This window comes from Molossus molossus, unplaced genomic scaffold (assembly GCF_014108415.1).
Source record: "Molossus molossus isolate mMolMol1 unplaced genomic scaffold, mMolMol1.p scaffold_m16_p_1, whole genome shotgun sequence".
NCBI classification, from domain to species: Eukaryota; Metazoa; Chordata; class Mammalia; order Chiroptera; family Molossidae; genus Molossus; species Molossus molossus.
Genome location: NW_023425344.1, coordinates 179524301 through 179548479, shown reverse-complemented (window position 1 = coordinate 179548479; position 24179 = coordinate 179524301). Strand labels below are relative to the sequence as shown.

General features: G+C 43.5%; 1 protein-coding gene and 2 pseudogenes across 4 annotated transcripts; all 3 read left to right on the top strand.

Annotated features, from left to right (window-relative positions):
• Nucleotides 1-722: 722 nt before the first annotated feature.
• CCDC32 (coiled-coil domain containing 32) lies at nucleotides 723-13148 on the top strand. 4 transcript variants are annotated; one of them, XM_036266688.1, is made up of 4 exons: nucleotides 723-788; nucleotides 3145-3400; nucleotides 9085-9241; nucleotides 12512-13148. In XM_036266688.1, the coding sequence occupies exons 2-4, from the start codon at nucleotides 3157-3159 to the stop codon at nucleotides 12648-12650; spliced, it is 540 nt and encodes a 179-aa protein (XP_036122581.1). In that variant the 5' UTR covers nucleotides 723-788; nucleotides 3145-3156; the 3' UTR covers nucleotides 12651-13148. The 4 variants fall into 4 exon arrangements, with proteins under 4 accessions (XP_036122581.1, XP_036122608.1, XP_036122600.1 ...); XM_036266715.1 differs by lacking the exon at nucleotides 12512-13148 and adding an exon at nucleotides 11266-11385; XM_036266707.1 differs by having other exon boundaries at nucleotides 746-792.
• On the top strand, nucleotides 5038-6047 carry LOC118633113 (annotated as a pseudogene).
• Nucleotides 13149-20924: 7776 nt separating the features above from the next.
• Nucleotides 20925-21731, top strand: LOC118620963 (annotated as a pseudogene).
• Nucleotides 21732-24179: the final 2448 nt, after the last annotated feature.

Genomic DNA, 24179 nt, shown 5'->3' with positions numbered 1-24179 from the left:
GTCATCTCCTTTTTAAAAAGTGTGTCAGACACACACCTCCCAAAACCACCCTCCTCTTCAACTACTCTGGCCACACTCTATAACTATTTGCTGTTATTTGTAAAGTTGTCTGCCCCGTGGCGCACCCTCTTACACTAAGCTGTAAAGACCTCCGGGACCCATACCAAGTCTATCTGTCTTGAATTCCCGCTTAACACAATGCCTAGAACCCAGCAATAGTTTGGCGTCTTAGTCACTAAATGAATGAAGGAAAGCTTCATAACTTAAATGGGACATGGGTCTCCTGTAAGAGAAGTCTCCGCCTTCCCCCTCCTAGCGGTAGAAGTGCTCTAACTTGGTTTGCGAAGTTGCTGTAGGGCTGAAATTTTCGGAGCCAGTGGCCCAGAGAATTGCTAACGAGGTGAACGCGCTCAGAAAACCAAGCAAAGTTAAAGGCCTTGAAAACCGAACTTCCTCATCCGAGCTGGGGATGGGTGGGGGCACTGTCCGAGTGGCGGGAACACACAGAAATAAATGGAATCAATCTAGCTCCAGGGAAAAGCAGGAGCCGGGATAACTTGACTCCACCGTTTCCCGGAAACAACAGGCCCGCCCACCGCCTCCTTGCACTCACCTCCTCACTTCCTTATCCACCCGACCTATGGACGCACAGAACATCACCAGGTCGGCCTGTGGTTGGAGGACTTCCAGGATCCGTCACTCGGAGACTCCACCCACCCATTTCTTCCCGGCTGCCAGAAACCAAGAGCTGAGCGGAGGGTTTGCGGGCTGCTGGGCAGGCTGTTGCGGTAGGTGAGGAGGGGGCGGGGGGACCCAGCATTCTGTGTTGGCGGTTCCAGCCCTATCCCGGAATACCACAGAGAGGCCTCGGAGCCTGACTCATCCCTCCCAGCCAGTCGTTGAGGCCAGAGTGACTGAGGCCCGGGGTCTGGACACCAAAGTGCCCTGCGCTGTTCTGGACTTCCTAGGAGGGAAGGGGGACCGGGGCTCCGGTGTGAGCAAATTTTTGATTTGGGTGCATTTAAACGATTTTGGGATGAGGGTGGGGGTTCACTGTGGCTCCCGGCATCAGTTCATTTAGGGCCACCGTGACATATCTGTCCCTTTTACTTCCGAGCCCTTGCGCTGGTTGGGCTCTCCTGGAACTATTCAGACCTTTATGCATGCACCTTCCTAATCTCAAAGGCCCATCCCATAAGACTAGATGGTCATGAAAGCCCCAGGCGCTGTGTGTAGCCCTTACCACCTACCTATGCTTGGGCTACTTTAAGGATGTTCCCAATCCGGCAGAATGGTATTGGGTAAAAACATGGATTTTGGAGCGTCACAGGTCTATTTTCCAATCAAGGATTCACCCTATATCAGTAATGTGCCATTGACAAGTTACCCTTCTGATTTTTCATCTGCAAAATGATGAAAATGTCTATATTTTTCAGTGTTTCTGACTATTAAAAAAAAGAACACAAGGCATACAGATCAACTTCTCCATATAATGAGCAAATGGGCCTTTGCATATGACAGTGCTCTCTGAGAGACACTTTTCACCAAGCAGCACTTTTATTATCCTTGTGTATATGGAACTGTGCAAGACCTTTAGTCTGTGCCCTATTGAAAACAGAATTTAATTGGCTGAGGACAGAGTAGTTGAATTTGGAAAAGTTTTAGAGAAAAGTTCTGGATGATTGTCTTCACTAGACATGTCCACGCACGTGTGTGTATGTTTTAAAACATACAAATGTAAAATTTACCATTTTAATCATTTTTATTTTTATTTTTTAAAATATGTTTTTGTTGATTTTTTAGAGAGCGAGGAAGGGAGAGAGAGACAGAAACATCCATGTGAGAGACAAACATCAACTGGCTGCCTCCTGCACACCCCCACTGGGGATTGAGCCTGAAACCAGGGCATGTGCCCTAACCAGGAATCAAACTGGAACCTCTCAGTCCATGGGATGATGCTCAATCCATTGAGCCACACTGGCCCGGCAGTTTTAGCCATTTTTAGATGTATAGTTCAGTGGCATTCACATTGTTGTGCAAACATCACTACCATCCAGCTCTAGAACTTCCCAAACTGAAAAACTCTGTACCTATTAAACAATAACTCCCATTCCCCAATCCCCAAAACCCCTGGCAACCACTGTCCAATTTTCTGTCTCTATGAATTTAACTTACTAGGCACCTCATATAAGTGGAATCATTCAATATTTATTCTTTTGTATCTGGCTTGTAGAAATTCCATATGTATATATGGAATTAAAGATACTATTGATTTTTGGAGTAAGAGCAAGGGAGAGAGAGAAACAACCCCCACCAGGAATCAGTCCCGCAACTGTGCATGTGCCTCCACCAGGAATTGAACCAATAACCTTTTGATGTACGGAAAAATAGCCAAACAAGTGAGCCACACTGGCCAGGGTGAAATTACATTTTTAAAAACAAACTTCAGCCCTGGCCGGTTTGGCTCAGCGGTTGGAGCGTTGGCCTGCGGTCCAGAGAGACCTGGGTTTGGTTTCCACTGGGGGCATGTACCTCCGTTGCAGTTTGTCCCCGGCCCTGGTTGGGTCGTGCGGGTGGCGGCCACTTGATGTGTCCCTTTCGCGGCGATATTTCTCTCTCTCTCCTTCCTGCTCTATCTGAACAAAAAAATGGAAAAGTGTCCTTGGGTGAGGATAAAAAAAAATACAAAAACAAACTTCATGCCCGGCTGGTGTGACTCAGTGGTTGAGCCTCGACCCACGCACCAAATGGTCACTGGTTGGATTCCTGGTCAGGGCACATGCCCAGGTTGTGGGCCAAATCCCCAGTGGGGGGCATGTAGGAGGTGGCCAATCGATGTTCTCTCTCATCGATGTTTCTCTCTCTCTCTCCCTTCCTCTCTTTAAAAAATCAATAAAGAAAAAAACAAAACAACTTCATTATGAAAACAACTTGAGTGCAGACCCAGAAGAGGAACCAAATTACCTTTTTGTCATCGTTTTAAAAAATCTGTAACACAGAAACCTAATAGAAAACATTTTAAGGTTTGTTAAGAGAAATTTCTTAAGAGCCTATTACCTTCAATGGGTAAACATATCTGGGTACTACATACTTATACTGTATCCTAAAGTCAGTCCTTGCTCACTTGAGCTTCTGTTTTTTCAGCTCAAATTCCAAATGAAAATGTTTGAGAGCATTGACTCTACAGCCACAAAATCGGGCCCGGATCTTTGGGCTGAAATCTGTTCCTGTCTGCCAAATCCTGACCAAGAGGATGGTGCCAAAAATGCCTTCTCAGACTCCTTTATGGATTCTTACCCTGCCAGCACAGGCCAGAGGGAGGTCCCAGACTTTGCTACTCAGCCAGCTATAAAGCCTTGGGCTCCCTTGCAGGACTCAGAAGTATATTTAGCATCTCTAGGTAAGTTAGATGGCCTTTTATTTATTTTTTTAAATTATAAATTGATGGCTTTAAAGATGCCTGTTGAAGTTCTTTTACCTCAAACCTGGTTTTATGTTCTTAAATAATTTTTTTTTGTCTTCACCACATGTATCTGTCAGATGTAAGTTAAGTGGTGTTTCAGGTTGCTTGTGGGAAGGACCCTCTTTTCCTTGTACATCCCTTAAAACGGTCTTTGTTATCTCTTGCATCTGTTTTATCTAAATTCTGCTTTATTTCTTGGAATTCTTTAGACCCTCTTGCCTACTATTGGTGGCTCATATATTCAAATAATTCAAAAGTATCAAACCTTATGCTACCCTGAAGGAAAGGGTCATGGTCCAGAGCTACATGTGGATTTCTGAAGCTACAGTTTGAAAAACTGTTATATTAAATAGGTCGATTGTTGGAATGGGAGCATGTTGAAGTAAAATTCATTCTGCCTCTTATTAGCTATTTTATTTTTTAAATTTTTTGTTTTGTTTGTTAATCCTCACCTGAGGATTATAATTTCTAGAGAGAATGGAAGGGAGGCGGGTGGGGGGAGAGAGAAAAAAATCCATGTGAGAGAGACACTACTATTGGTTGCCTCCTGCATGTGCCCTGACTGGGGGCCGAGAATCAAACCTGCTACCCAAGTAAGTGCCCTTGAGTGGGAATCAAACCCACAACCCTCCCGTGCATAGGCCAGTGCTCTAACCACTGTACCACACTAGCCAGGGCTATTTTCTTAATATTTCATGAACACATCTTCACTGTTCTGTCCTATGGCCTTAAGTGTAAGTATTTGGAGAGACTCAAAGCACAGGGAAGAGATTCAGAGTGTCCCATGCTAAGGAAAAGAGAAATACCAGTCTAGGGCAGTGACTGCCATGCTTTAAAATTGATATATTTTTGTTATTGAACATTCATGAGACCCATCTATGTGTGACAAAACCAAACCTGGGAATAATTATTTGAGGAAGGAAAGGCAATCAGGAAAAATCAGCTTCTGAGGAAGGACAGAAAGAAAAGTCAGAATAGCCCTGGCTGGTTTGGCTAGCGGTTAGATCGTTGGCCTGTGGTCCAGAGAGACCTGGGTTCGGTTCCTGCTAAGGGCACGTACCTCGGTTGCAGTTTGTCCCCGGCCCTGGTTGGGTCGTGCGGGTGGCAACCACTTGATGTGTCCCTTTCACGCTGATGTTTCTCTTTCTCTCTCTCTCCCTCCCACTCTATCTGAACAAAAAATGGAAAAATGTCCTCGGGTAAGGATTAAAAAAACAAAATAGTAAAGTCAGAATAGAGTTTATATGATTGCTAAGAAATATCTTGGAGAAACAAAAGGAATTTTGCTAATGGTGTACTGGAGGAAAAAAATACTAGAAAAACTTAGGTGGAATGATGGATAATGAGAAAGATGAGAGTGTAATGTGAGATTTTTCAGGAAGCCACCAGAGATAGGATAGTAATATTTGCAGCCATGGCTGAGGAGGTTGACAATTCTGTTTTATAATAGTCAGAACATCTGTTTAATGATGATAAGGAGAGGAAACAATGCTGAGAAAGCTGAAGAATCAGATCCTTTGGCTTGTTGGTTCTCTGTGCCCAAGGGTTATAAGAAACTTTCATGGGTCATAGACATGGTGGCCATTAGGGTGGGAAAGCAGACAACTCTGCCTGCAGGTCTGATGTTCTCATCTATAAGTGTACATGCAGCAAAGAGGAGGAATCCAAATAGCAGCTAGTGAAACCAGAGCAGTTTCCCTTATATACTGCACCACCTCTCTAGTCTAAATATGTTGAAGAACAGCCTGGTAATATATAAATGGGCTTTGCCTCCATCCACACTACAGCTGGTCCTTATACTGTCTGGTGCAAGGGTGTTTATGTCTTTGTGAAAAATGGCACAATGGATACAGTACAATTTTGGAAAGATGCATATGTTTATTTGAAGAATCCACCATGAGATTTTCTTCCAAAAAGGATTGGCAGGTTTGGTTTCATCAAGAAAAGGTTCTAGATTTAAGAAAATTGGTTCTCTCCTGGCCAGTGTGGCTCAGTGGTTGAGCGTGGACCCACTCACTAAGAGATTGCCAGTTCGATTCCTGGTCAGGGCACATGCCCAGGTTGTGGACCCCATCCCTGGTGGGGGGCATGCAGGAGGCAGCCAATCTATGTTCTCTCTCATCGATGTTTTTATCTCTCCCCCTCCCTTCCTCTCTCGCTGTAACTTCAATAAAAAAAAAATTTTTTTAAATTGGTTTTCTACTGGGACTGGCCACTTTAGGAACAACTGTTTGTTATCCAGTACAATCCAGATAGTGGCGAAAGTAACTAGGAAAAAGGCATGTGCTTCAAGCCAGCAAATTTATGAAGCAGTTAAATGTTTGTGGACAAAAAAGACAACAAAAAAGAGTCACCTCCTGAACCTAAAGAAAAAAAGCAAGGAAACTCTGCTGAAATAGAAATACCTGCAAAAACAACTCGCAACCTGAAACACTCAGTCACTTTGCCAACAGAACTCAGCTCTGAAACGAAGACCAAATTAGAATCCACCTCAGGTGCTACACAATTTGTGACTGACCCCAAGCTCACGGGTCACAGGCAGTCCCATCCAGAAGACGTAGATATATACAGCACTAGAAGCTGAAATAGTCTACGTAGAGAACTACAAGATGTGTAAAGTTCCAAATGATGGTGAAAAAGTCATGTAATGGGCAACTGGACACATAGAGTACAACTTAGAGCAAGTATATCCTTTACATCTTCTAATCTATAGTTTGACCCATCACATAAGTGATTAAAACACACAGAGCGAATACAATCCAAACAATATTAAATGATTGGTGAAGAGGCAGAGGTAGTAGTATGAGGATGCATTTGATGACTTTCAAGTTTGTTTATAAAGAAACAAAAAATAGAGTAAATATGTGAACACTTACGAGACTATAATCTGAAAAAACATGTATGTGTATATAAAATATTTGCACACATATATATTTGCTTTAGCTTTTCGTAATTAATGTCAGCTAAATTAGAATGGTATATGGAATGATGTGTTCCCTATCCCCTTACCCCCCTTTAAAAAAATTTCCCAGATCTAGAATAAAATATCCAAAAAAAAGAAAAAGAAACTTTCATGGATTCTGTGACAATTTTGATTGGTTCAGAAAGTTAAAACTCCCTTGATATTTTTTAAAATCAGTTAAGATGATTAAAATTTCCTTCTCTGAGGAAAATAAGAACCATTTCTGGCTCCCATGGCAGAGCCTGGGAGACAGTGGCAGGCAGGTTTGGAGAATGCAATGGCACCTGTTTCTCCGTGCACACTAAGATCACACCTGATCAGGGACTCAGCACACTCCGAGAGGGGAAGACCTTTTCCAGCTCAAGAGTACCTTCCACCCTGACAGCAAAAGCCAGACATTTAAAGATTGTTTTTAGTGCCAAATAAACTATATCAAAGAGAATTCACTAAGATGTACAATGAAAAACTTAGCCAGTTTAATGTGAGATATACATAATCCTTTTAATATCCTTAAGGAGAAAAAGTTCCTCAAATATTTATTTATCAGTTGCAGGTGTTTAACATGTGTGAGCTCTTGGTAACTTGCATCAACAAAAGGTATTTGTTGTTTTTATCGATGAGTGGTAGCTGATGTGGCTTGTTTAGAAATGAAAACAGGATTGTAAATCATAGTTTCTATTGGTTCTGGGCTTGATGTCCACTACCCCCAAAACTATTGCTTAACCATTTATTATAGTTGAAGGAAAGACTAAACTAAGACAGTACATGGTGATATCCTTTCTTATATTCTTCAAAGGGGATATCTGTTCAACAGTTACACTTAAAATGGAAATAAGAGTAATTTTTTTTTTTATCTTTACTCGAGGACATTTTTCCATTTTTTGTTCAGATAGAGTAGGAGGGAGAGAGGGGAAAAGAGAGAGAGAAACATCAATGTGAAAGGGACACATTGAGTGGCTGCCACTCTCACGACCAACCAGGGCCGGGGACAAACTGCAACCAAGGTACGCGCCCTTAGCGGGAACCGAACCCGGGTCTCTCTGGACTGACGCTTTAACTGCTGAGCCAAACTGGCCAAGGCCAAATAAGAATAATTAAACATCTTGCATTAGGAAGCCATATGGAACACTCTCAAAGGGATTACAAGATTTAAAAAAAATTATTATTTTTTAATCCTCACCCAAGGATATTTTTCTATTTATCTTCAGAGACAGTGGGAGAAAAGGAGAGAGAGAAACATTGATGTGAGAGAGACACATCGACTGGTTGCCTCGTGCATGACCCTGAACAGGGCCAACGATGAACTGCAACCAAGATACGTGCCCTTGACTAGAATCGAACCTGCGACTCTCTGATCCGTGGACCAACGCTCTAACTGCTGAACCAAACTGGCCAGAGCAAGATGTTTGTTTTTATTAGGTTCCAACATCCAGGCTACAAATTGAGCAACTTTTAAAAATGCTGGGAGGCCCGGCTGGTGTGGCTGAGTGGATTGAGCATTGTCCCATAGACTGAGAGGTCCTGGTTTGATTGCTGGTCGGGGCACATGCCTGGGTTGCAGGCTCGATCCCCAGTGGGGGGCATGCAGGAGGCAGTCGGTCAATGTTTTTCTCTCACATCGATATTTCTATCTCTCTTTCCCTTCTCTCTCTCTAAAAATGTCAATAAAAACTTTTTTTTTTAAAGTTGGGAGATTCCTTCTCTTTAATCAAGAATTTAATCACACACAGTAATCTTAAAAGTCTCTTACTGAGTTCTTATCAATTTTAGTGTCTAATGAACTATTGGATCTCTCATCATTTTCTCTGATTCTTTCTCATGAGGTTTGGCAACCACTGCATGTCACTGTAACAAAAAGAAAAACCATTTACTCCTCAGAGAGACTATTTTCAAGGAGTTGAAAAAAGATGATAGTATACACATGTCAAGCCAGGGAAAACATACATTCCTTAGAGAGATACCTGCTGGGCTTCTGTGATTTCAAAGAAAACATGCCATCAATTTATTTATGAGAACCAATGGTTTTTCCCTTTTCCAGAGTTAAACATTTCTGTGGTACAATGTAAAGTGAAAACCTTGTGCAAGAAAAAGAAAAATATATGTGCTCATCAGTGAGAGAATTTTTTAAGTTGACATTAGCTTTTTTGTTGTTGTTAATCCTTACCCAAGGATATTTTTCCATTGATTTTTATTTATTTATTAAAAATTTTTTTTCTTTATTGATTTTTTAGAGAGAGGAAGTGAGAGGGAGAGGGAGAGAGAGAGAAACATCAATGAGCAAGAACATCGACTGGCTGCCTCCTGCATGCCCCCCACCGGGGATCTGGCCCACAACCTGGGCATGTGTCCTGACCAGGAATCAAACCAGCAACCTCTTGGTGCATGGGCCAATGCTCAACCACTGAGCCACACTGGCTGGGTTTCCATTGATTTTTAGATAGAGTGGGTGGGAGGGGTGGGGGGAGAGAGAGAGAGAAATATCGATTGATTGCCACCCGCATGCAAAGATCGAACCTGCAACCCAGGTATGTGCCCTTGACAGGGACTCAGACCCTTGACACTTTGCTGAGCCAAACCAGCCAGGGCAGCATTTGCATTTTAAACTTAATTTCCTTTCATACTCACTTTCCTTGTTACACTCCATTTCTTCTCTCTTTAGAGAATAAACTGAGAAGAATCAAAGGTTTAAATCAGGAAGTGACTTCTAAAGACATGCTTCGAACCCTAGCCCAAGCCAAGAAGGAATGCTGGGATCGGTTCCTCCAGGAAAAGTTAGCCTCAGAGTTCTTTGTGGATGGACTTGATTCTGATGAGAGGTAATTGATTCCCAGTCCACTTCTAGGTGACAGTCTGTTTTACTGTGGGCATTTCTTTTTCTGTGAAGAATTCAGGGAGAGTGACATCCGTGTCCAGAAATTAGTCGATATCAATACCAGCTTTTCTAAACTAAAATCATCCTTTGTCAATTTGCTCTATTTGCTCTTAGTACAGCAGATTTTTTACAAAGAGTATTTTTGCCAAAAGGCAAATACTCCAGCTACACTTTTTAAAAAATCCTCACCCAAGGACATTTTCCCACTGATTTTTAGGTAGGAAGAGAGAGAGAGAAACATTGATGTATGGGAGACATCAATTGGTTGCCTCCCGCACAACCCCGATTGGGGCCGGGGATTGAACCTGCAACCCAGGCATGTGCCCTTGACTGGAAATCAAACCCAAGACCCTTCAGTCCGAGGGCTGATGCTCTCCCCTGAGCCAAACCAGTCAGAGCTATTGTCTTCATATTTAGGTACAAGTATATACAGCACTTGAGAAAGTAGTAATCAATCAGCAACTGGAAAGATCAATCTCCATCTTACCCCTGAAACTCCATTGCATGACAGAGTTTGTGTCAAATTTTTTTTTTTTTTTTTAATTTTTTTATCCTCACCCGAGGACATTTTTCCATTTTTTGTTCAGGTAGAATGGGAGGGAAAGAGAGGAACAGAGAGAGAGAGAGAAACATTGATGTGAAAGGAACACATCGAGTGGCTGCCACCCACACAACCGACCAGGGCCGGGGACAAACTGCAACCGAGGTACGCGCCCCTAGCAGGAACCGAACCCGGGTCTCTCAGGACCGCAGGCCGACGCTCTAACCGCTGAACCAAACTGGCCAGGGCAAGTTTGTGTCAAATTGTAGCCACACAAATTTGTGTAGACTAAAGCCTCTACTGAGTGAAGGCACTGTGCTTCATGTCATAGGGTTGGGGTGAGGTAGGGTGGAGGGGAGATGTAAGAAAGTTTAACACCCTTTTTCTTTGCCCTGAAACTAGTTGGAGAGAGATGACAAATGTATATAAAGATGTACCTAACAATATGAGGCAGCATAAGAGAAGGGCCAGATGAGAAGAAGAGATAGAACCTGCTTTGGGATTTGAGAGACCATTGAGCTCTGGTGTTTGCGCCAGGCAAGGAGACAGGATTTGAACAGTACCCGCAGGTGGGCCCAATGCAGAAAGTAGAGAGGGCATTCTGCCACAAAGCAGGGTAACGCTTGACACTGGGAAGATGGCTCTGTCAGTTACTGGTTGTGTATGTTCTTGGGTAAGTAAACTGTGTGTGCCTCATAAGGTTATTATGAGGGTTTAATGAGTTACTGTGTGTCAAGTGCTTAGAACAGTGCCTGGTACATGGTAAGTACTATGCAAGTGTTAGCTATTATTAATGTTATTCTTCTTACCAGAAATGTAAAGTTCAGTAACAAATTATTCAAAATAAAGATCAGTGAGGGGAGTAAAACCCTGAATTTTAACAAAAGGTCTTAGGGGAGTGTGACTTAGAACCTAAGTTTAAAACATATCATTAACATTGATTTTGAGAGTCCCATGGTGTCAGATGAAGATACTGCTGCTGAAATTGTGGACAATATGTGAATAAAATTTATAGTTACATATTACTTTTTAATTTGCAAAGTACCTTCCCTTACATTATCTTAAATACTGAATCAGCAGTCCCTGAGATCCTTCAGAAATTGGTGTGGCATCTAAGGTCAGGCCAGCTACCCTCTCGGGGTTCAGAAAATAATACAAATTTTGCTCTTGTTTTGTATCTAAAGGCTCAACCCAATTGAGTTTTAAACTGCTCCAAACACAAAATACTTGAAGATACACAGATGTCTGACTCACTAATAATTTGGTGAATATTTCCCTCCTCTCCAGTTCTAAGTAGAAAAGATAAAACTTTCTCCTGCCTAATTCTCAACTAGGAATTCTTTTTCTCTGAAATCAGATCAGCATCAAGTTAACATTTCTGTGTATTTATCAGTACCCAGAATAATGTGGCTTTCCCTTCTCTATAGAAATAATTCTACAAAAAGTGTGGTAAATGAAGATTTAATGCCTGTGTAGCTTCTAAGTGCCTTGGGCTGGGCTGCTGTTCCCCGGAGCCTACATCTGTGGGAACACTTCTATCATTGTTCAGAGCGAGCACCAGGAAACAGTAGATAAGTGTTTGTTTTCAAACTTTAAAGTTTATGTTTTAAACAGCCATTTTGTAGGGAAATTATGTGGTTCTTCATCTCTGTGATGAAGGCCAGGTAGGTGACCCTCTTTTTTTTTTTTTTTATCCTCACCCGAGGACATTTTTCCATATTTTGTTCATATAGAGTGGGAGGGAGAGAGAGAGAAACATCGACATGAAAGGGACACATCAAGTGGTTGCCACCCGCATGACCCAACCAGGGCTGGGGACAAACTGCAACCGAGGTACATGCCCTTAGCAGGAACCGAACCCAGGTCTCTCTGGACCACAGGCCAACGCTCCAGCCGCTGAGCCAAACCAGCCGGGGTACTAACAGTGTTCTTAAATCTACTGGTTATGGCTTTATTGCTTGGCTTAAAGACTTTGTGCTCTTGAAGAGCATAGAATGAGATTAACATTATTTCTGGTCATTTATCTTTTACTGTGAATGTCTAATGGCTTTAGAATGAGGATCCTGTGTACTTAAGGAACATAGTAGGGGAACACTTCTCCCCTCCCCACAGATTCAAACAAAAAGGGGCCTTCTGGTATAGTGGCCATTCCTTTGTGGGGGACATTGCTGCTCAGATGTTTCCATCTTGGGGACTTGCTATAGGATGAACTAAAAAACAAAAGGCCCACAAACAAAATTGTGTTCAGTGCAACTAAACGTAATTGAATCTCATACTGCCTCAGGTATGAGATTTCAAGATGTTCAGGTTTCTGCCTCACTGATATTTATTTGAATATTTCCTCCCCTTGACAATTTCTCTCCTCTCCAGTTTTGAGGGGAAAAGAGACGGGACTGAGGCATAAGCTCTTCAAGCTTTTAGAGGCGCTGCATTTGAAGGAGGTCTGATGCTGTTTATTGCCAAAGTGCCCACCAGGGGGTAAATTATGCCTGGGGGCTGCCAGGATGCACAGCTGTCAGAGGAGTGTCAGTCTCCCCATGTTAGCAGTGAAAAACAATTGTAGGAAGAAATTTGTTGTGGGTGGGAAGGCAATATTTGAGTAACTGAGATAATCATTAAGTAATTAATCATCGAGGTCTGATGCAGTCCCCCTTTTCTCTTGCTCTTTCTTAGCACCTTGGAACATTTCAAGAGGTGGCTCCAGCCAGATAAAGTAGCCGTCAGTACAGAGGAGGTCCAATATCTGATTCCTCCAGAGTCACAGATTGAGAATCCAGTGGCTGGGGATGAGCCAGCGGCAGCGAAACAATAAATTACACACACACACTTGCGTGGAGCAGCTGTCTTGAGTCCAGAGGGAACAGTGGAGAGCTCGGCAGCAGCAGCAAGGAAAAACTTGGGAGGGAAAAAGCCCAACCTTCCACTCCACAAAGCAAACAGCTGCGGGTCCCTGTGGACTTGCTTGGGGCTGGCACGTGTGACTGTCTTGGATGAAGTGACTGACCCAGTGCATGCTGGATCAAAATACCACTTTCCTGTATGTCTCACAGCTTGCTTGAGCTCTGGTGCTGCAGGTGAGAAGTCTGCTGAGAATCTAGTGAAGGACCCAGGTGTAAATGTATGTGCAGAAGCTGATGCCCTTGTGTATAATGTATAAGTGAAGTGAGCCGTGTTTTCCCTTGCTTCTGGATTTTCCTGCCTGTATCCCAGGCATTCCCTTGGTAACTTGTCAGGGGTGAGCGGGGCCAAGGAAAGTAAAGTCTGCCTCCTTAAATCCAAGCCCCATTTGGGGCTTCTCTAACAAGTCCAAAATAAATATGAAGACTTTAGGAAAAGAGACTGGCTTTTCTTTGTCTGATTTGTTCCTTGTGGGGAAAATGGAAGAAAGAAGTGTGAAAAGGTGGGTGTTTGTGTGTGTGTGTGTGTTTTAATTTCATGAATGGCTTCTCCCCTAACTTCCTCCTGCACTTATAAAGGGCTAAGTTCCAAATTATATTTGCAAATATGGTTTTGGTATTTGACACCATTGCTTGACTAGTTACCTGCTTGTTACTTGTAGCAGCTTTTTTTGGCTGAGTTTACTTTCCTCCTTGTTTACGGTGTTCTTGTTCAGTTGGTATTGTCCATATACAACTTTTCTCATCAGAATAGCTGTGTGTGTGGTGGAATTGACCTGATTCCTCCCAGAGAGATGCTCCCAGACAGTGGGGAGGTAAACACAAAATCACGCCAATGCAGGTGAGCTGGTAACTTTTGCTAGCGTCCTGATTTTAACACATGCCCTCTGACAAACCAAACCTCTGTGTTCTGAGGGTACATTTTGGAGACAATGGCTCTATGGAGCTTCTTCCTGGGTTATAGGTTCCTAGGCCCTAATGATGAGCAGGGTGGCCATAAAAATCTTCAGAGAACATTTGCTCATTTTATTTAGTTTATTTTATTGAATTTATTGGGGTGACAGTGGTTCACAAAACCATACAGGTTTCAACTGTACAACTCAACAAAATATCGTCTGCATACTGCATTTGGCCCATCACCCAAAGTAAAATCTTTCCATCCCTGTTTATCTCCCCTTTGGCCACCTCCACCCCCTCTTTCCCTCTGGCTATCACCACACTGTTGTGATATATATATTTGGCTTAATCCCTTCACCTTTTTTCCTTCAGCTCCTCAACCCTCCTTCCCTCTGACAGCTGTCAGTCTGTTCCATGTATCCATGCTTCTGTTTCTATTTTGTTCATCAGTTTATTTTGTTCATTAGATTACACATATAAGTAAGATAATATGGTATTTGTCTTTGACTGGCTTATTTTGCTTAGCATAATAATCTCCAGGACATCCATGGTGTTGTAAAAGGTAAGATTTCCTTCATTTTTATATTTTTTTGAGATAGAAACATTGATGTGAGAGAGAAACATCAGTTGGCTGCCTCCTGCACACCCCCTACTGGGAATCGAGCCTCCAACCGGTGCATGTGCCCTGACCGGGAATCCAGCTGGGACCTTTCAGTCCATGGATGATGCTCAGTCCCCTGAGCCACACTGGCTGGGCAGATTGAGTAGTATTCCATTATGTAAATGTACCACAGCTTTTTTATCCACTCATCTGTTGATGGAAACTTGGGCTGTTTCCGGATCTTGGCTATGGTAAATAATGCTGCAGCGAACATAGGGGTGCATTTATTCTTTCGAATGAGTGTTTTGGGTTTCTTCAGATATTCCCAGAAGTGAGACTGCTGGGTCAAAAGGCAGTTCCATTTTTAATTTCTTGAGGAAACTTCATACTCTTTTCCAAAGTGGCTGCACCAATCTGCATTCTCACCAATAATGTATGAGGGTTCCCTATCTCTACATCCTCAGACATCACTTGCTGTTTGCTGATTTATTAACAATAGCCATTCTGACAGGCCTGAGGTGATATCTCATTGTGGTTTTAATTTGCATCTCTTTGATGATTAGTAATGTTGAGCATTTTTTCATGTTTATTGGCCATCTTTATGTCCTCTTTGGAGAAGTGTCTATTCAGGCCCTTTGCCCCTTTTATTTTTTTATCCTCACCTGAGGACATTTTCTGCACCTATCTTCAGACAGAACGGGAGGGAGAGGGGGGAAGAGAGAAAGAGAAACATCGATGTGAGAGAGACACATGGAGTGGTTGCCACCCACACAACCTCAACTGGGGCCGGGGACAAACTGCAACCAAGGTACATGCCTCTAGCAGGAACCAAACCTGGGACTCTCCAGTCCGCAGGCCAATGCTCTAACCGCTGAGCCAGGGCTGCCCATTTTTTAATTGTGTTGTCTTCTTGATGTTGAGTTGTATAAGTTCTTTTTTTGGGTATAAGTTTTTTTCATATTTTGTAAATTAACACCTTATCAGAAGTATAATTGGCAGATATACTCCTCCATTCCATGGGTTGCCTTTTCATTTTGTTGATGTTTCTTTTGCCATACAAAAACTTTTTAGTTTGATGTACTCCCATTTATTTATTTTTTCCTTTGTTTTCCTTTCCTGAGAGAAATATTGACACAAATATTGCTACGAGAAATGTCTGAAATTTTACTGCCTATTGCTCATATCTAAATCAAGTATTTGCCTTGTTTGAAAGGATGATAATCACCCAGGTGATTCCATATCCTTGCTTAATTATATAAATACTTTTGTTGTAATTGCCAGATATATTTCCTCCTTTTTTTTTTTCATTGACCAATAGTGTTAGCTCTATTCTTACTGCTTTTTATTGGTAGGATACCTTTGACCTAGAGTGGGCCTCATGTTCCCCAGATACTTTGAGGAAGCCAGACACTGACAATCATCTGGTTCTGGACTGAGCTTGCAAGCTGCCATCTCTGCCTGGGGTTCAGACCTCCCTCTTCCTCTAGGGCCACTGGATGGCTTCAGCTGGATGGATAGGTAAAAAAAAACACAACAGACTAAGGTTAAAAAACTTTTTGTATTTTAAATTATTTTTTATTTTTCAATTACAGTTGACATACATTATTATATTAGTTTCAGGTGTACACCCCAGTGATTAAACATTACATAACTAATAAGTGATCATCCCAATAAATCTCACACCCATCTCACACCATACATAATTACTAGAATATTATTGACCATGTTCCCTATGCTGTACTTTACATCCCCATGATTATTCTGTAACAACCAATTTGTACTTCTTAACCCCTTCACCGTTTTCACCCAACTCCTCCATCCCCCTCCCGTCTGGCAACCATCAAAATGTTCTCTGTATGAGTCTGTTTCTGTACTGCTTGTTTGTTTGTTTTGATTTTTAGATTCAGTTGATATGTTTTTATTGCCATTTGTTTGTTTGTTTGTTTGTTTATTTATTTATTATCCTCACCAGAGGACACCTTTGCATTTATCTTTAGATAGAGTGGGAGGGAGAGGGGGGAAGGGAGAGAGAGAAACATGGATGTGAGAGAGACACATCGACTGGCTGCCACCCACACAACCCCAAGCGGGGAGGGGACAAACCACAACCAAGGCATGTGCCCCTAGCGGACACCGAACCCGGGACTCTCCTGTCCGCAAGCCAATGCTCTAACCGCTGAGCCAAACTGGCCAGGGCTATTGCCATTTGATTGTAGTTTTTATCTTGCTTTTTGTCTTTTTCTTCTTAAAGATGACCCTTTAACTTTTCATTTAATACCAGTTTGATGGTGACGAACTCCTTTAGCTTTTTCTTGTCTGGGAAGTTCTCTAAGTGTCCTTGAGTAATCTTGGTTGTAGATCCTTGCTTTTTATCACTTTGAATATTTCTTGTCAATCCCTTTTGGCCTGAAAAGTTTATGTTGAGAAATCAGCTGACAGTTTTATGAGAGCTCCCTTGTGCATAACTAACTGCTTTTCTCTTGCTGCTTTTAAGAGTCTCTCTGTCTTTAACCTTCGGTATTTTAACTATGATGTGTCTTGGTGTAGGCTTCTTTGGGTTCATCTCGTCTAGGACTCTTTGCGCTTCCTGGACTTGTATGTCTATTTTCTTCACTAAGTTAGGGAATTTTTCTGTCATTATTTTTTCAAATAGGTTTTTAATTTCTTGCTCTCTCTCTCTCCTGGCACCCCCGTGGTGCGAATGTTAGTATGCTTGAAATTGTCCCAGAGTTTCCTTACACTATCCTCATTTTTTTAAATTCTTTTTTCATTTTGCTGTTCTGATAGGGTTTTTTTGTTTTTTGTTTTTTTTTTGCTTTCTTATATTCCAAATGGCTGATTTGAGTCTCAGCTTCATATACTCTACTGTTGATTCGCTGTCAATTATTCTTCATTTCAGTTAGTGTAGTCTTCATTTCTGACTGGTCCTTTTTTATGCTGTTGAGGTTCTCACTAAGTTCACTGAGTATCTTTATAACCAGTGTTTAGAACTTTGAATCTAGTAGATTGCTTATCTCCATTCTGTTTGTTTGTTTCTTTCTTTCCTGGCGTTTCGTTCTTCATTTGGGACATGTTTCTTTGTCTCCTCATTTTGACAGCCTTCCTGTGTTTGTATTAGGTAGAGCTGCTATGTCTCCCAGGCTTGGTAGAGTGGCCTAATGCAGTAGGTGTTCTGTAGGGTCCAGTGGCACAGCTTCCCTCCCCATTACCCAAGCTGGGCACTCAAGGTGTACCCCCTATGTGGGCTGTGTACACCCTCCTCTTGCAGTTGAACCTTGATTGCTGTTCTCTTATCAATGGGAGGGATTTACCTCCAGGCCCATCAGCTGCAAGGACTGGCTGTGACCACTGACCACTGACCTCTGACCACCTGTGCAGGGATCCATCTCACAGAGCAGGACTTACTTCAAGGAGGCTCTGGTGCCTGCTGAGTCTACCCCTTGAGTTTGTCACTTGTGGAGGTGGTTTGGTGGTGTTTCAACGTGGTCTGAAGCTGTCCACTGCATGTGTTGGCTGTGGGGCCTCCCAGGAGGTGCAGGCCAAGGTCAGCAGCCACCTGTGCTCTGCCCAGGACCACCTGGCATAAGCTACAAAGCGATCTGCAGATGGCGACTACTTGTCCTGGGCTTGGTGGTGCTCAGGCAAGGCCAAGCTGTGAACCAAGGCTGGCTGCTGCTGGTGCTGGGACTGAGGCCACTCAGAGAGAGATACAGGGCACACCAAGGCCAGATGCTGCTGGTTTGAGAGATTTTAGGAAAATCTGAAGTATGAGCCAAGACAGACCATTCGTATGGAAAAGCCACTGGAAACAGCTTGGGTGGGCCTGAAACTTGAGTGGAGCATCACCAGGGAATCACCAAGGTGGGGCAAACAGTGTGAGCCAGGTTGATAGAGTCTCAGATATGGCACCTGCCTGAGGGTTTTGTGGGGGAGGGCTCATCCAAGGACCAGTGGTCTCTGCCAGCACTTCTGTCTGGGAGAAAACTGCCCCCAGCTCTTGCATGATGCTGGACTGTCCGGTTCCTCTCTGTATGTTCCTGGTGCCTTTGAGCCACTGCCTCAGCATGGAGCTCAGAGTGAGTCCGAGTAAGTCCATGTGTGGGTCCTTTAAGGGGAACTGCCTGGGACTACAGGAGCCCCCCATCTCCCTCAGCCTCAATCCCACAGAATTTATGGGGGCTTCTCTTCCTGACACTGGAACCCTGGGTTGGGGGGCCTGGTGTGGGGCTGGGACCCCTTGCTCCTCAGTGGGGACCTTGGTAGCTGATCCCTCCTGCTTTTTTAAAAATCCTCACCTGAGGATATTTTTCCATTGATTTTTTTTCCTGATAAAGTGGGAGGGAGGAAAGGAAAGAGAGAAACATCAAGGTGAGAGAGACACATCGATTGATTGCCTCCCACAAAAACCTGACCAGGGCCAGGGATCAAACCCACAACTGAGGTGTATGCCCTTGACCAGGAATTGAACCTGAGACTCTTCAGTCCATGGGCCACACTTCCACCACTGAGCCAAACTGGTCAGGGCTCCCTCCTGATTTTTATCCTCCCCACGTGGGTGTGGGATCAACCTGTTCTTCGAGTTGCCCCTCCTACCAGTCTCAATGTAGCTTCTTTAATTCCCTAGTTGTAGGATTTCTACTCAGCCACATTTCAGGCAGTTCTGAATGATGGTTATTCTGTAGTTTAGTTGTAGTTTTTTTTAGAAAGAGTGGAAGGGGGGAGGTAGGGAGGGTGAGTGAGAGAGGGAGAGAACACCTATGTGAGAGACACACATCCGTTCATTGGTTGCCTGCTGCTTGCTCCCTGACTGGGTCTAGGGATCTAACCTGCAATCCAGGTACATGCCCTTGACTGGGAATCAAAACTGTGACCCCTTGATGTGCGGGCTGCTGCTCTAACCACTTAGCAACACTAGCCAGGGCTAGTTGTAGTTTTGAAGTGGTTGTGGGAGGAGGCGAGTACCGTGTTTACCTACACTGCCATCTTGACTAGAAATCCAAAAGAGTATGATTTTTCTGCTCCCGGCATAATAAACAATTTAAGGGAAAAAAGTGATAAGGTCTCAAAACACTCTCCCAAAGAGCAGATCATAAAATGGTTAAGGAATATTTCTGTACCAGAAAGTAGTATATCTGTTATTCAGACAAGATTTTAACTTTGCCTTTTCTCTACCTCCCTCCCATTTTCTCTTCAAGAAACAGAAATTTTAGTATGAGAAGGTGGGGAGTTGATTTAGAGGAACCAAAAAAGAATTGTGGGATTGAAAGGCTTTTAGCCTCACATGAAAACCTGAATGAAGTATGAGGAGAAGGTCCCAGGTCTCTGCTTACCTTCTCGCTTAACTCTTCAATAAAGATAGGTTTCCACAGAAAGGAGTCCAATAAGTTGTAACCATGGTTTCTGAATTGGTTTAGAGGTGACAATTTAAGTGATGGCTCTAAAAAGAGGTGAGCCCTGGCCGGTTTGGCTCAGCGGTTAGAGCATCAGCCTGCGGTCCAGAGAGACCCAGGTTCGGTTCCCAATAAAGGCGCATACCTCAGTTGCAGTTTGTCCCCGGCCCTGGTTGGTCGTGCGGGTGGCAGCCACTCGATGTGTCCCTTTCACATCGATGTTTCTCCCTCTCTCTTCCTCTCTCTCCCTCTCTATCTGAACAAAAAATGGAAAAATGTCCTCTGGTAAGGATAAAAAAAAAAATCTAAAAAAAGGTGAAACTACCAAAAACAAATTTGATATTAGTTCCCAAAGCTAACTTATTAATGTAGATTTACCTTAGGCTATTTAAGTGGCACTAAATTTGAAACCAAGAGTCTTGGGTGCTATCTTTATCTGTCTTGTGGCTTACTGTGTGGTCATAAATAAATCAAATGACCTCTTTGTGTTCCAGTTCCCTTTCAGAAATTGGAACAACCATAGGAAAAATAGTATTGGCCAAAAATACTGATCTGTTTCCTTTGACCCTGGAAACTCCCAAAGAACTCTAGTTAGGACTTCCTCAAATCAGTAAAATTTATGAGTTGAGAGCCTTTCTTATCACCCCAAACTTTCTTCCTTCCTCATGTCCTTAGTGAAACAGAAAGTTAGAGCAAATGGAGCAATAAATATTACTGAACCTCAGGGCCAGGGAAGGACAATTACCAACAAGGGCAAAGCAGTAATAACTTGGTCTATCCAGAGAAGTCTGGGTTGGAGCCAGGGAGATAAGCTAAGTGACTACCACTGTTCTCTTCGGTGCATGCACTCATCACTCAGCGCTCGGCAAGATCCGTGCTGGAACGGCACAGGCAGACCCCCAGTACCTGCTCCAGAAATAGGCTCTAGATAAAGGCACAGCAAGGAAACAAATACCCTACCAGTTAGTGCCCAAGTGTGTCCCTCCCAGGCAGGCCTGCCCAAAAGGACTATTGCTGGAAGAGGGAAGAGTCCCTGGAGCCACTCTCCGGCTCTGCCTTGGAGTGAGTCCCCAAGACTGAGAATAGCTCCAGTCACATGAGACAGTATTTTCCTCAAAATTCTACACTATTCCAACGAGCTTTGGCCCTACTTCAGTTACAAGATTCAAGACAGGACACTGCCTTAGCAATCTTGGGTTTGTGGGGAGAGCTGTTGACTTGAACCCAGAAGGGGGTTACTGAAGGCACAGATTCATGCATCTAACCAATGTCTGTTGAGCCCCTGCAGCGCTTCAGGCACCATGCGAGATGGTGAATAAAACAAAACCAGGCAGCAGCCGTGGCGGAAACCAGAGCAGAGTTAGAGTCTTGGCCCTAAAGCCCAAGTCAGTGGCTGCATTGGTGCTGTCTTGGAAGAGTCTGTTGGAATTGGAACTTGGACTCTTCTGTCCCTGTCCTCCATTCTGTCTCTTTCTCGGATGGAGCCCTCATGACAGGCCTGGCTCGGAGTCCCCAGCAGAGTGGCTGAGTTGCTGAACGTCATCATCCTGGAGTTGGTAAGACATCACTCATGAACCAATATGGGAACAAGAAATTCAGTAATCAGTACACAGCCAGAATAGGAGCAGACTTTCTGACAAAGGAGGTGATGGTGGATGACAGACAATGCAGATCTGGGACAGCAGGACAGGAACGGTTCCAGTCTCTTGGTGTGGCCTTCTACAGAGGTGTAGACTGTTGCATCCTGGCATTTGACTTGACTGCCCTGAACATTTAAAACCCTTGATAGTTGGAAAGATGAGTTTCTCATCCAGGCCAGTCCTCGGGATCCTGAAAAATTTCCTTTCTTGGTGTTGGGAAATAAGATTGACCGTGAAAACACATAAGTGGCCACGAAAGGAGCACAGGCCTGGTGCCAGAGCAAAAACAACATTCCCGACTTCGAGACCGGTGCCAGCACCATGGACGTGCAGCGGGCATTCCAGACGACTGCACAGAATGCACTTAAACAGGAAACGGAGGTGGAGCTGTGCAATGAGTTTCCTGGACCCATCAAACTGGACAAGAATGACCGGGCCAAAGCCTGGCTGGAAAGCTGCAGTTGCTGAATAGGCAGTGAGAGCAGAGCACAGAACGCTTCACAAACCAAGAACACCCTTAGGCCTTCCAACACAAATCCCCCTCTCCTGTTTCAAACAAAACATAAAGCCATCTCTCATATCCAGCTGCCAAAAAGACCCCCACCAGACACATTCATCTACCCTTACAACACACATGCGCACACACATCTGACACAAGCAGACAGACTCCAGCGGCCTAGGCCTGTGATGGCTCCACAGGGTCTGCCCACCCACTACATCAGCCCTCATATAGCAAGAGGATGGGCCAGCTGTAGAAATTGTTCTGGTGGAATCGACATCAGAAGCTTACTCTTTTAGTCCACCAGGGAGAGAGAACTGTTTACAGTTAATCTGCGTCTAGTTATCTGATTTTTTTTTAATGGTCTTGTGATCTTTTCCTCCATCCCCACCCTGCTCTAGTGAAGGTTATCACCTGGGAAGCTGGTGCCCCATGTTTCATTACAGGCCCACACCCAAGCTGGTCAGGCTGAGTTTTGTATATATCTGTTAATGTTTGTCACTTTTAACGAATCGGATCTTTTTACAGTATCCATTTATTATGTAATGCTTCTTAGAAAAGAATCTTATAGTACATGTACATACATATGTAAATACATGCAAACAATTAAAAATGTATAAATTAATGGTGTGGGGGGGACGACACAACGAAACCACATCTTCCCACATGGAATTTGATGAAGGGGAAGCTATGGCCTACCTAATTAGTGCTGTAATCACTACACTAGAGCCTAGGTGTAAGCACAGGAGGCTTTGAGAGCATAGAGGAAGGAGATGTGAGAACTCTAGGAAGATCAGAGTGGTAGGTAAGAGAGAGGCCATGTTAGGAAGCCAAGTCCAGAAAAATGAATAGCAGAGAGAATAAAGGGATAGAGCATGGAGGCAGAGAAAAGTCCCAGAAGAGGAAAAAAAGCATATACAATGGCATGAATGCAAAAGAAAGTTTGGAGACTGGAAATTAGTGCCGTGTAGCTGGAGCATAAGGGACAAAGGAGGAGGCATCAAAAGGTGAGGTTGAGAATAAATAAGCCATGTTAAGGAGTCTGGAATTTATTGTGGGGACAACAGGGAGCTAAAGGGGTTGTATTAAGAGGGCCAGTGACAGGCCCAGATTTGCATCTAGAAAGATGGTTATGGCTGACATGGGCTTGACATGATTAAATTGATTAGAGGAACACAAATTCACACTTGGCAATATGTCTACATGAAATAATGCAATTGGAGGGCTGTGGTTTTCCTTTTTTAGCTTGATTTCTTTGATGTTAATTTTTCTCACTATTACAGAACAAACAGAATCGTGTATGGCAGATTGTATTTACCAAAGATGGCTATATCGATATATCACATCCCATACTTTGATCTTACAGGGTGATGAGGATGGTCCTCCACTGAGGTGTTGGGTCAATATTCCCTTCCCTTGAACCTGGGTAGACCTACGTAAGAGCCTTGCTAATAGAGTACAGCATAAATAATGTGACTTTGGAGAATAGATCACGCAAACATTCCACCTGGGTTCTCTCTCTCTCAACATGCTCCTCGGTAGTTCTGAACCAACAAGAAAGAAGTCTGACTACCTTGAAGTCACCATACCAGAGAGCCCACACAGAGACAGGTGCTCCCGGCAGCCTAGTCCCTAGCTGTTTGAAGTCTTCCCACCCAGACATCAGACATAGAAATGATTCCACTCGTTTCAGGCCCAAGACTTTTTTTTTTTAATTTTTAAAATTAATTTTTGTTACAGATGTTTCTCCTTTTTCCCCCATCGACACCCCCCACACCCAGCATTGTTGTCTATGTCCATTGGTTACGCATACATGCATATAAGTTCTGTGGTTTATCTCTTTCCTTTCCCCCACCCCCTCTTCTGAGGTTTGTCAGTCTGTAACCTACTTCTATGTCTCTGGGTCTATTTTGTTCATCAGTTTGTTTTGTTCATTATATTCCACAAATAAGTAAGATCATGTGATATTTGTATTTCTCTGATTGGCTTGTTTCCCTTAGGATAATACTCTCCAGGTCCCTTCATGTCATCTCAAAGTATAGAGATTGTTCTTTCTTACAGCTGCATAGTATTCCATTGTGTATATATATGTAACACAACTTTTTTATTCACTCATCTACTTTTTTTCTTTTTTATTCTTACCTGAGAACATTTTTTGCATTTATCTTGAGATAGAGCAGCAGGGAGAGAGGGAGGAAGAGAGAGAGAGAAACATCGATGTGAGAGAGACACGTTGAGTGGCTGCCACCCACATGACCCCAACCCGGGCGGGGACAAACTGCAACCGAAGTACATGCCCTTAGCGGGAACCAAACCCGGGCCTCTCTGGTTTGCAGGCCGACGCTCTAACCACTGAGCAAAACTGACCAGGGCTATCCACTCATCTATTGATGGACACTTGCAGGCCCGAGTCTTAA